The following is a 12,974-nucleotide window of genomic DNA, read 5'->3' on the forward strand; positions in this document are numbered from 1 at the left end:
TGCCAAAACTTGGAATTATAGCCAACCGTGAGAACGGGGACTTAAAGACAGCAATGCATGGACGTGAGGCCAACCAAATGTAATGTAGAGAAGAGAGAAGTGATGTATTTGGATCAAAGACTGAAATAATGTAAAGGCTTAAATTTAAAAGAGGATGAGGAGTAAATACATGTGCATAAATCAAGGAATGTGGCAGGCAAGGGTGGGAAAGTGGTTTTTAAAAGCCACACACAATCTTGGCCTTTACAGATAGAGAAAAAGTACGAAGAAAAGACTTTGAGGTTAATGCAATAAAAACATTCAGTCTCAATGATAGTGCCCAATTCTCCAATGCACTTAAAAGATTCATGTTGAAGTCTTCAGACTTTGGCTATAGAGACAGACTGGTGAAGCTGTGCTCCTTAGAGACGGTTAAGGGGAGATTTGGTATAGATGATCAAAATTATGAGGGTCTAGCGAGTTTTGAGAAAATTTGTAGCTCAGGTTGAGGTTCTGGATGTAGGTTTGCTCTCTGAGCTGAAAATGAGCCTTCCATCCAGAATCATGAGGGTCTACACAAAGTAGTTAGCGCAAAGTGCCACTCTGTCGTCAACATGTGCTTTGCCCAGTGAGGGAGAGCTTGATGGGGAGTTTAGAAAGAGCTCTACTGAAATGTTGAAGATCCCAGCAGGTCAGACGGCATCCATGGAGAGAGAGCGCAAGCTAACACTAAGTCTAGATGACTCTTCATCAGAACTGAAGTGTGGAGGGGACAGTATTTATGCTATAGTTTGGGAAGGGGGAGGTGAGGTAGTGTAGGGTGCCAGCGAAGAACAGATGTTGATACTTCAGATTAAGTGATTGGAATATGAGAATGGCAGAACAATAGCATGTCTTCTGCTTGACCTGAAAATGCAAGGCAGACATGATAAACTAAAAATGAAGAAATGTTCACAATTTAAATGCGTTGAACTCAATTTAAGTCCAGAAGGCTGTAGAATGCCTCGTCTGAAGATGGGCTTTGTTTCTCCAGTTTGCAATGTGTTTCACTTGAACACTGCAGCAGACGGAGGTTAGACATGTGGACATGTGAGCAGAATGCGGTGTTAAAATTACCAGCTATGGAAGGGTTGGGGTCCTGCTTCAAACTTGGCACTTCACCATGCAATTGGCAAACTGTTTGTTATCAGAAAGCCAATCTTCCACCATAACTCTAAGTTTCTGTTCTTAATATTGAGTTCAACACCTTTACATTGTGAACATTTCTTCCTTTTCTTTCAGTTTGTTACCATGTCCTCCATTCCCCCCATCCCACTTAGTCCTTACAAGTCTGGCAGGAGACACACCATTGTTCTACCATTCTCACATTCTGATCACTTAATTTGAACTATCAACATCTTTTCTCCACTGGCACCCGACATCCACTACCTCTAGCTCCTGCCCCCACTCCCATACTGTTGCATAAATGCTATCCTCTCCACACTTTACTGATAAAGAATCGTCTAGACTCAAAACGTTTGCTTTCTCCCTCTTCATGGATGCTATCTGACCTGCTGTGATCTCCGGCATTTGTTGCTTTCAGTAGATTTCAGCATCTGCAGTAATTTGTTCCTATATATAGAACAAGCTTTACTCTTTATCATCTCCCTCCTGGGACTGTTAGAGGAGGACAGTGGAAAGGTAGCTTGGTTGTCTCCTTTATCACCTTACCTCTTCGTTAGGTCTGTCGTCTCAAAACCAGCTGACAAGTAATTGTGGGATTTGTTGCAACTCGTCTAGCAACATAGGGTGATGGGCAGAAAGGAGGAGCAGAATGGAAGATTGTCTTTCTGATAACAAGCACTTTGCCAATTACATGGTAACTGCTCTCAAAAATCTCCCTGAAAAAATCATCTCTGTTGCAGAGAAGTAAAATGAACACAGACACAACCCCACTTTCTACCCCTCTGAGTTTAATGCCTCCCCAAGCATGGAGTCCTTTCTTTCTCCCCACTACCCCTGCGTTAATGCAACATAACAGAGCAAACTGTAGCTGCCAGGAACTGGGGGAGAAAAAAATTACCAATACCTTTACAGCAATATAACATTAAGGACAACTTAATAACAAAAACATTAATAGCTTTGGTTTTTTTTGTTGAATTTCGCCACTGCTGCAGCAGTCAATTTGCCTTGGAGCCACTAACAAATTCTGCACACATGCTGTGTACGGCCAGGACCAGTCAGCATACAGAGGATTAATACAGGTTACTGGCTCGTTGCCTTCAGGCCCAACTCTCAGACACTGTTTTGGCTGTAGGAGAGGTTAAAGGTTCAAATGCAAATTATGTCCAGGCTGTGTTTCTTTGTCAGAAACAGTGCAACTGCAGCAGGTTACCATTGTTTTAATTTCTTAATTCAAGAAAATAAACTTTCCAATTATTAAAAAATCTACAGTGGCACATTCACTGCCATTCATCTTCAATGTAAAAATATATCAAAAACTGAAACAGCAATTAAAGAGAGAAGCTTTAAAAAATCCAGTGAAAGAAGCTACCCTTGTGACAGATTAATTACCAAACTTAAAGATTTATTGATATATCAGTCAACGCCTGAAGCACATTTCCCCAATTGAGTACATTAATATATCAAGGAAGCTTCTTCAGATTAGTTTATACCTTGCATGAACTTGTTCTGATTGAACATTTGTTGAGCAAGTTCACTGGATGCTGCCCTCTTGTGTGCAACTGTAACACTTCCCTCCCAGCTTTGGGTTTTAAACGAAAAATCAGCCTCCTACCTAAAAGAGCCACTTGCAGGGTCACTGAGCTTGTTTTTCTGATTGGCAGAGACCTGGAGCAACGATCCTGCAAGACCTTTGCTTCCTTGGTGTAGTGACGTCTTCCCCACTAAGGAATGAAATCAAGATTTGTGTTGATTCAGCACCATATCACATCATTCTAACATCACAAAGATCTTCAAACCAGGGAGTACAGTGGAATTGATCAGCTATCATGAAAGCAAAAATCAGTTGCGCACAGCTTCACCTGAACAGCTACAATACACCCAGCTTTTCTCAGACCAAAAGTAACTGCAGGGCCACATATGGAATGTTGGCTGGGAGAAGGGTGGCAACGAAATGGGAGAATGCTGACAGTTGTGGTGGTTCAGAATAGTTGGGGGTTGGGGCATGGTGTACACGGCAATATCAACTACTGGGGTCTATTGGCTATGGTAGGGTAGGTCAGAGTTGCCAGTTGTACACTGTTGGAGTGAGGAAAATGAGAGAGACTGTTCATATGATACTGGAAGACAACTGCTCTTCTACAAATTGTGCCACAGAACATTTAAAGTCAGTCCAACTCTATGGACACAACAGATGGTTCAAAAACATTGACAATCAACCACTTCTATAACATTGTAATGGAGCATCCAGCTTGATTTGGTGCTGATTTGAGATTGACTCACAGTCCCCTCACATCATGACAAAAACACCAACTGATGGTTTACATCCAGACAGGAAGAGTGACACAAACAATATAATGCACAGATATCTTTGTGACATCCTTAAGTACAGGTGAGGTGCCAGAGGACTGGAGGGTTGCTCATGTTGTCCCCTGTACAAGGAGGGTAGTAGGGATATTCCGGGTAACTACAGACCAGTGAGCCTGACGTCAGTGGTGGGAAAACTGCTGGAGAAGGTACTGAGGGATAGGATCTATTTATATTTAGAAAAGAATGGGCTTATCAGTGATAGGCAACATGGTTTTGTGCGGGGGAGATCGTGCCTTACCAACTTAATAGAGCTCTTCAAGGAAGTGACCAAGTTGTTAGATGAAGGAAGGGCTGTTGATGTCACATACGTGGACTTTAGTAAGGCATTTGATAAGGTTTCTCATGGTAAACTAATAGAGAAAGTGAAGTCACATGGTGTGCAGGGTGTTCTTGCTAGGTGGATAAAGAACTGGTTGAGCAGCAGGAGACAGGGAGTAGTAGTTGAAGGGAGTTTCTCGAAATGGAGAAAGGTGACCAGTGGTGTTCCACAGGGGTCAGTATTGGGGCCACTGTTGTTTGTAATATACATAAATGATTTGGGAGAGGGCACTGTTGGTATGATCAGCAAGTTTGCAGATGACATGAAGATTGGTGGAGTAGCAGAAACCATAAGGGCCTGTCAGAAAATACAGGAGGATATAGATAGACTGTAGAGTTGGGCAGAAAAGTGGCAGATGGATTTCAATCCAGACAAATGTGAGATGATGCATTTAGGCAAGTGTAATTCTAGAGCAAATTGTACAATGAATGGAACAGCCTTGGGAAAAGTTGATGGGCAGAGAGATCTGGGAGTGCAGGTCCATTGTACCCTGAAGGTTGCTGCACAGTTGGGTAGTGTGATCAAGGCAGCATATAGTATGCTTGCCTTCATTGGATGGGATATTGAGTATCAGAGCTGGCAAGTCATGTTAACATTGTACAAGACATTGGTTCGGCCGCATTTAGAATACTGTGTACAGTTCTGGTCACATTACCAAAAGGATGTGGATGCTTTGGAGAGGGTGCAGAGAAGGATTACGAGGATGTTGCCTGGTATGGAAGGTGCTAGCTATGAAGAGACGTTGAGTAGGTTAGGTTTATTTTCATTAGAAAAAAGGAGATTGAGAGGGGACCTGATTGAGGTTTATAAAATCATGAAGGGTATAGACAGGGTGGATAGAGACAAGCTTTCTCCCATGGTGAAGGATTCAATAACGAGGGGTCACACATTCAAGGTGAGAGGTGGAAAGTTTAAGGGGAATACACGCGGCAAGTACTTCACACAGAGGGTGATGGGTGTTTGGAACGCGTTGCCAACAAAGGTGGTAGAGGCAGGCACGGTAGATTCATTTAAGATGTGTCTGAATAAATGCATGAGTAGGTGGGGAGCAGAGGGACACACAGATGCTTAGGAATTGACCGACAGGTTTGGACAATACATTTGGATCAGCTCAGGCATGGAGGGCCGAAGGACCTGTTCCTGGGCTGTAAATTTTCTTTGTTATTTGTGCCCCTCATTGTTTCAGGTATGACACTTAGCATCATACAGCACAGAAACAGACCATTCAAGTCCAATATATCCGTGCCAAGCAAATATCTCACTCTGAGCTAGTCCCATTTGCATTTGGCCCATATCCCTCTAAACCCTTCATATTCATATACCAACTCTTTGCCTTTTCAATGTTGTAATTGTGCCCACCTCCACCACTTCCTCTGGCAGCTCATTCCATACATCCATCACCGTCTGTGTGAAAAAAGTTGTCCTGCAGTTCCTTTTAAATCTTTCCCCTCTCACCTTAAACCTATGCTCTCTAGTTCTGGATTCCCCCAACCTAGGAAACAAACCTTGGCTATTCACCCTATCCATGCCCCTCATGATTTTATAAGTCTCTGTAAGGTCACCTCTCAGCCTTTGACGCTCCAGGGAAAAATATCCCACCCTATTCAGCATCTCCCCATAACTCTAACCCTCCAGTCCTGGCAATATCCTTATCAATCTTTTCTGCATCCTCTCATGCTTAACATCTTTCCTGTCGCAGGGAAACCAGATTGGTACCAATGTACCATATAGCTACAACATGACATCCCAACTCCTAGACTCAATGTCCTGATCAATGAAGGTGAGCATGCCAAACGCCTTCTTCACCACACTGTCTACCTGCAACTCCACTTTTACGGAACTATGCACCTGCACACCATGTCTCTTTGTCCAGCAATACTCCCCGGGGCCCTACCATTAATTGTATAAATCCTGCCCTACTCCTGTTCTGAGGAAGGGTCACTCAACCCAAAACGTTAGCTCTAATTTCTCTCCACAGATGCTGCCACACCTGCTGAACTTTTCAGTAGTTTCTGTTTTTATTTCTGATTTACAGCAGCTGCAGTTCTTTCACATTTTAAGTCTGCCATGGTTGGTGCTACCAAAAAGCAACACCTCACATTCATCTAGACCACTGTCTCCCCTTGTCCCTTGTCCTATTCTGACAGTCCGTTTCCACACAAATCCCTCTGTGCACACCCACTACATTAAACTTGGCCTCCAACTGTCCTCCTTGAACCTCTCGACTTGACATTGCAACTTAATAATGTTTACACTACTCCTCCACACTTCCCAAGATGGCCATTGACATGGTCACTGCCAATCAGCTCCTCTGGCCCCCCAAAATCCGATCATGCTGTCTGATGCTGTCCACGTACCTCCTTAATACTTAGATCACCCCACGTCACCGTCCTTGTCCCCAACTCAACACATCACTCTGCTGCACCTCCTGTCTTGATTCTCAAACGCCCTTTTATTAATGAACTCTCATTGCCCTTACACTCCCCCATTAACTTCTTCATGTTATTTTTCTTGCTTGTCATCCACCTTTGCTTGTTCAAGAATGGGTTTCCAACCATGACTGGAACATTTCTCTCACTATCTAATCTTGCTTGCATGCAGCTCTCAGGTTATTTCTCAGATTCTGAAGACTATGACCAGTGATGGATTTAAAGATTCTAAATGGGGAATATACCCTGATACATAGATTACTGACTGTTGCAAGTTACCTCTAACATGTTTTTGAATACATATCGAATGCATTATAAGCACAACACCAACAACACAGGGGTTTTTATAACACTGACTGACAGATTTGTCTAATTGGCACGACTTGGAATCTCTCTACAGAACCTGCAAGGATGAATTTGAAGTCCGCAGTTGGTCTAATAGCTGTGACACAAACATTTCTAATGTGCTTTCTATTTTCCCCAAGTCAGACACTACACACAGTGAATTTACAGGCCACTACAGCTGTGCTAGGGGAATAAATGGAACAAACACCCTAAGCACATTTTTCCTGCTCTCGTCTCATGGTTCAGTCCCACCATCTGCCTTAACATTCTTTCTACAAATTATGGCTACATAGCATTTTAACACAGAAACAGGTCTTTTAACCCAAAAGATCCATGCAAGTCTTTGAGGATGTGACTAGAAACGTTGATGAGGGTCGAGCTGTGGAAGTGGTGTATATGGACTTCAGTAAGGCATTTGATAAGGTTCCCCATGGTAGGCTCATTCAGAAGTCAGGAGGAATGGGATACAAGGGAACTTAGCTGTCTGGATACAGAATTGGCTGGCCAACAGAAGACAGTGAGCGGTAGAAGAAGGAAAATATTCTGCCTGGAAGTCAGTGGTGAGTGGTGTACCACAGGGCTCTGTCCTTGGGCCTCTACTGTTTGTAATTTTTATTAATGACTTGGATGAGGGGATTGAAGGATGGGTCAGCAAGTTTGCTGACGACACAAAGGTTGGAGGTGTCGTTGACAGTATAGAGGGCTGTTGTAGACTGCAGCGGGACATTGACAGGATGCAGAGATGGGCTGCGAGGTGGCAGATAGAGCTCAACCTGGATAAGTGCGAGGTGATGCATTTTGGAAGGTCAATCTTGAAAGTTGAGCACAGGATTAAAGATAGGATTCTTGGCAGCGTGGAGGAACAGAGGGACCTTGGTGTGCGGGTACATAGATCCCTTAAAATGGCCATCCAAGTGGACAGGGTTGTTAAGAAAGCATATGGTGTTTTGGCTTTCATTAACAAGGGGATTGAGTTTAAGAGTCATGAAATCTTGTTGCAGCTCTATATAACTTTGGTTAGACCGCACTTGAAATACTGTCCAGTTCTGGTCGCACTATTATAGGAAAGATGTGAATGCTTTGGAGAGGGTTCAGAGGAGGTTTACCAGGATGCTGCCTGGACTGGAGGGCTTATCTTATGAAGAGAGGTTGACTGAGCTTAGACTTTTTTCCATTGGAGAAAAGGAGGAGGAGAGGGGACCGAATTGAGGTATACAAGATAATGAGAGGCATAGATAGAGTCGATAGCCAGAGACTATTTCCCAGGGCAGAAATGGCTAACACGAGGGGTCATAATTTTAAGCTGGTTGGAGGCAAGTATAGAGCGGGTGTCAGAGGCGGGTTCTTTACACAGAGTTGAGAGAGCATGGAATGCATTGCCAGCAGCAGTTGTGGAAGCAAGGTCATTGGGGACATTCAAGAGACTGCTGGACATGCATATGGTCACAGAAATTTGAGGGTGCATACATGAGGATCAACATCGTGGGCTGAAGGGCCTGTTCTGTGCTGTACTGCTCTATGTTCTATGTCCACATATGTCCCCTCCCAACTGAAGACATTTAATCCTATCAACATATCCTGTTATCCTTTTCTCCCTGTTGTATTTAGATCGGGTTTCCTTAAATACTTTCATACTTTTCATCATGGTAGCATGTTCCACATCCTCACAACTCTCTGAATGAAGACATCTCTCTTGAACTCCTTAATGAATTTGACTGACTTTGAACCCTATTTCAGGTTTCCCCAACAAGTCAAATATCTTGTCTCTAGCTAATGAAACCCTTTCAGTGCATTAAAAATTAATCCACTGTCTTACAAATGACATGAATCAGTTCTAAAGTGTCATTATCAGACTGTGCTGTGTTAATTTATCTCCTTTGTGACAGCAGAAGAGATATTGCAGTTGGGTTGAGCACCCCTGGCTACAGAAGAGTAATCATACAGGGTTTCTGCTCTTGAATCACTCTCTCCAATTGCACTCTGAAGTGTAGATACTGATCTAGATCAATTCATGATAATATTCAGCAGTAATCCACCCACTGAGCTGGAGTCAACACTGACTGTCCAAACAAAGACAATAAGAGTGATACAATTAATCACCTGTAAAGACTTATCTTCCTAACCCCACATGAGCAGCTCTGGATTCCCCCAGGATTTAACTTTGGCTCCTTCATATTTAGGAGCAAAAGTACACCATTCAATCCATTGAACTGGCCAACACCAGTCAACATAATAATAACATAAGACATAGGAGCAGAAGGAAGGCCATTCGGCCCATCGAGTCCACTCCGCCATTCAACCATGGCTGATGGGCATTTCAACTCCACTTACCCACATACCCGTAGCCCTTAATTCCTTGTGACATCAAGAATTTATCAATTTCTGCCTTGAAGACATTTAGCGTTCCGACCTCCACTGCACTCTGCGGCAATGAATTCCACAGGCCCACCACTCTCTGGCTGAAGAAATGTCTCCGCATTTCTGTTCTGAATTTACCCCCTCTAATTCTAAGGCTGTGTCCACGAGTCCTAGTCTCCTCGCCTAACGGAAACAATTTCCTAGCGTCCACCCTCTCCAAGCCATGTATTATCTTGTAAGTTTCTATTAGGGCTCCCCTTAATCTTTGAAACTCCAATGAATACAATCCCAGGATCCTTAGCCGTTCCTCATATGTTAGACCTACCATTCCAGGGATCATCCGTGTGAATCTCCGCTGAACACGCTCCAGTGCCAGTATGTCCTTCCTGAGATGTGGGGACCAAAACTGGACACAGTACTCCAAATGGGGCCTAACCAGAGCTTTATAAAGTCTCAGTAGCACAACGGTGCTTTTATATTCCAACCCTCTGGAGATAATTGACAACATTGCATTCGCTTTCTTAATCACGGACTCAACCTGCATGTTTACCTTTAGAGAATCCTCAACTAGCACTCCCAGATCCCTTTGTACTTTGGCTTTATGAATTTTCTCACCGTTCAGAAAGTAGTCCATGCTTGTATTCTTTTTTCCAAAGTGCAAGACCTCGTATTTGCTCACATTGAATTCCATCAGCCATTTCCTGGACCACTCTTCCAAACTGTCTAGATTCTTCTGCAGCCTCCCCACTTCCTCAGTACTACCTGCCTGTCCACCTAACTTTGTATCGTCGGCAAACTTCGCTAGAATGCCCCCAGTCCCTTCATCCAGATCATTAATATATAATGTGAACAGCTGTGACCCCAACACTGAACCCTGCGGGACACCGCTTGTCACCGGCTGCCATTCCGAAAAGGAACCTTTTATCCCAACTCTCTGCCTTCTGTCAGACAGCCAATCCTCAATCCATACCGGTAGCTCACCTCGAACACCATGGGCCCTCACCTTCCTCAGCAGCCTCCCGTGTGGCACATTATCAAAGGCCTTTTGGAAGTCTAGGTAGACCACATCCACTGGGTTTCCCCAGTCTAAACTACTTGTCACCTCTTCAAATAACTCCAACAGGTTTGTCAGGCATGACCTCCCCTTACTAAATCCATGTTGACTTGTTCTAATCCGACCCTGCTCTTCCAAGAATTTAGAAACCTCATCCTTAACGATGGATTCTAGAATTTTACCAACAACTGAGGTTAGGCTAATTGGCCTATAATTTTCCATCTTTTGTCTTGATCCTTTCTTGAACAAGGGGGTTACAACAGCGATCTTCCAATCATCCGTGACTTTCCCTGACTCCAGTGACTTTTCAAAGATCTCAACCAACCCCTCCGCTATTTCCTCAGCTACCTCCCTCAGAACTCCAGGATGTAGCCCATCGGGGCCAGGAGATTTATCAATTTTAAGACCTTTTAGCTTTTCTAGCACTTTCTCTTTTGTAATGGCAACCATACTCAACTCAGCTCCCTGACTCCCTTTAATTGTTGGGATATTACTCATGTCTTCCACTGTGAAGACTGACGCAAAGTACTTATTAAGTTCTCCTGCTATTTCCTTATCTCCCATCACTAGGCCTCCAGCATTAGTTTGAAGTGGCCCAATGTCTACTTTTGCCTGTCGTTTGTTTCTTATGTATTGAAAGAAACTTTTGCTATCATTTCTAATATTACTGGCTAGCCTACTTTCATATTTGATCCTCTCCTTCCTTATTTCTCTCTTTGTTATCCTCTGTTTGTTTTTATAGCCTTCCCAATCTTCCTTTCCCAGTGCTCTTGGCCACTTTATAGGATCTCCCTTTTTCTTTGATAGATTTCCTAACTTCCTTTGTTAGCCATGGCTGTCTAATCCCTCCCCGGATAATCTCTCTCTTCTTGGGGATGAACCTCTGTACAGTGTCCTCAATTTTACCCACAAACATGATCATGACCAATTCTCTGACACCACTATGCTCCTGCACTCTCTACTCCTTTAGCTTCTAGAAATCTATTTTTTTTCATCTTACCTATAATTAACTTTGCTTCCATAGTCTTCTGTAGTAGAGAATTCCACAGGTTCACCACCCTCTAAGCAAACAAACATTTCAGTCTAAAATGGTTGACTATGCATCCTGAGACCATGATCACCCAGTTTCACCCCCAGCCAGGGTAAACATCATTCCTGCACCCAGTCTGTACAGCCCTGTCAGAATTTTATACATTCCAATTAAATTGCACTCATTCTTTTAAACTCCAGCAAATACAAGCCACATCCTCCCAATTTCTCCTCACCCAATATATATCTACCATTCCTGAATAAGTCTGGTGAACCTTCACTGTGACAAGTGCATCTTTTCTTAGTTAAGGTGACCAAAACTGCATACAAATCCCTAGATGTGGTCTCAAGGTCCTGTACAGGTGCAGGAAGACTTCCTGTCTTCCATAATCAAACTCTCTTGCAATGAAAGCCAACATATCATTTGCTTCCTCATCACCTGCTGCACTTACACGCATCTCTAAATGACTAGTGTGCAGCCTCATCTCTTTGCACATCAGCCTTCCACAATTTATCACCACTTAAATAATACTCCACCATTCTGCTGTTCTTACCAAAGTGAACCACTTCACATTTATTCAGATTGTATTGTATCCATCACTATTTACCCACTCTCAACTTGTCTACATTTCCATAATTTCACATCAACATACTAACCTTTGTGATATCATTTGAAAAATATAGCATATGCATGCCAATGATGATCAGTTCTACCCTAACACCTCCTCTTTTGATCTTTGCGCTCTCTAAATCATCAGGCTGCTTATTTCACATCCATCAGTACGAGAACAAATTTCATCTGATTAAATGTTGAGAATACCAAAGTCAGAAAGCTTGCAAATCTGCCATAAAACTCCATTCCCCTTTTCAAAATACTCAGAGGTTGATTCAAGTTGTTAGCAATCTTGGTGCCCTACGTGACCTTGAAATCAACTTCACATTTTCGTACAATTACTAAGACCACCTATTCCCATCAAAGCTGGATCTGGTTCTGCCAATGATTTAATTGAAGTGGATGAAATGTTAGTGCTCACACTATTGCTCGACTTAGATTCGCTATGTTATGCGAACATAGAGTCAGAGATGTACAGCATGGAAACAGACCCTTCGGTCCAACTCGTCCATGCAGATCAGATATCTGAACCCAATCTAGTTCCACCTGCCAGCACCCGGCCCATATCCCTCCAAATTCCTCCTTTTCATATACCCATCCAAATGCCTTTTAAATGTTGCAATTGTACCAGCCTCCACCACTTCCTCTGGCAGCTCATTCCATACACGTACCACTCTCTTCATGAAAAAGTTGCCGCTTAGGTCTCTTTTATATCTTTCCCCTCTCACCCCAAACCTATGCCCTCTAGTTCTGGACTCCCTGACCCCAGGGAAAAGACTTTGTCTACTTACCCTATCCATCCCCCTCATAATTTTGTAACCTCTATAAGGTCACCCCTCAGCCTCCGATGCACCAGGGAAAACAGCCCAAGCCTTTCAACCTCTCCCGATAGCTCAAACTCTCCAACCCTGGCAACATCCTTGTCAAGCTTTTCTGAACTCTTTCAAGTTTCACAACATTCTTCCAATAGCAAGGAGGCCAGAATTGCATGCAATATTCCAACAGTAGCCTAACCAATGTCCTGTACAGCCGCAACATGACCTCCCAACTCCTGTACTAAATACTCTGACCTATAAAGGAAAGCATACCCAACGCCTTCTTCACTATCCTATCTACCTGTGACTCCACTTTCAAGGAGCTATGAACCTGCACTTCAAGGTCTCTTTGTTCAGCAACACTCCCTGGGACCTTACCATTAAATGCATAAATCCTGCTAAGATTTGCTTTCCCAAAATGCAGCACCTCACATTTATCTGAATTAAACTCCATCTGCCATTTCTCAGCCCATTGGCCCATCTGATCAAGATCCCGTTGTAA

At 43.3% G+C, this 12,974-nt stretch overlaps 1 protein-coding gene across 8 annotated transcripts in view; it reads right to left on the bottom strand.

Moving 5' to 3' along the window:
- The window catches only part of LOC122558192 (transcription initiation factor TFIID subunit 4), a 370,919-nt gene that overhangs the window by 274,231 nt on the left and 83,714 nt on the right, over positions 1–12,974 (bottom strand). For all 8 annotated transcript variants that reach the window (XM_043706504.2, XM_087995688.1, XM_087995691.1 and 5 more), the window contains exon 10: positions 2,756–2,864. In XM_043706504.2, the coding sequence (XP_043562439.2) occupies positions 2,756–2,864 (109 nt within the window). The remainder of the gene's footprint in view (positions 1–2,755; positions 2,865–12,974) is intronic.

Source organism: Chiloscyllium plagiosum, unplaced genomic scaffold, assembly GCF_037043375.1.
Source record: "Chiloscyllium plagiosum isolate Xiang-an unplaced genomic scaffold, Cpla_swu_hap1 HiC_scaffold_17, whole genome shotgun sequence".
Classification (NCBI taxonomy): domain Eukaryota; kingdom Metazoa; phylum Chordata; class Chondrichthyes; order Orectolobiformes; family Hemiscylliidae; genus Chiloscyllium; species Chiloscyllium plagiosum.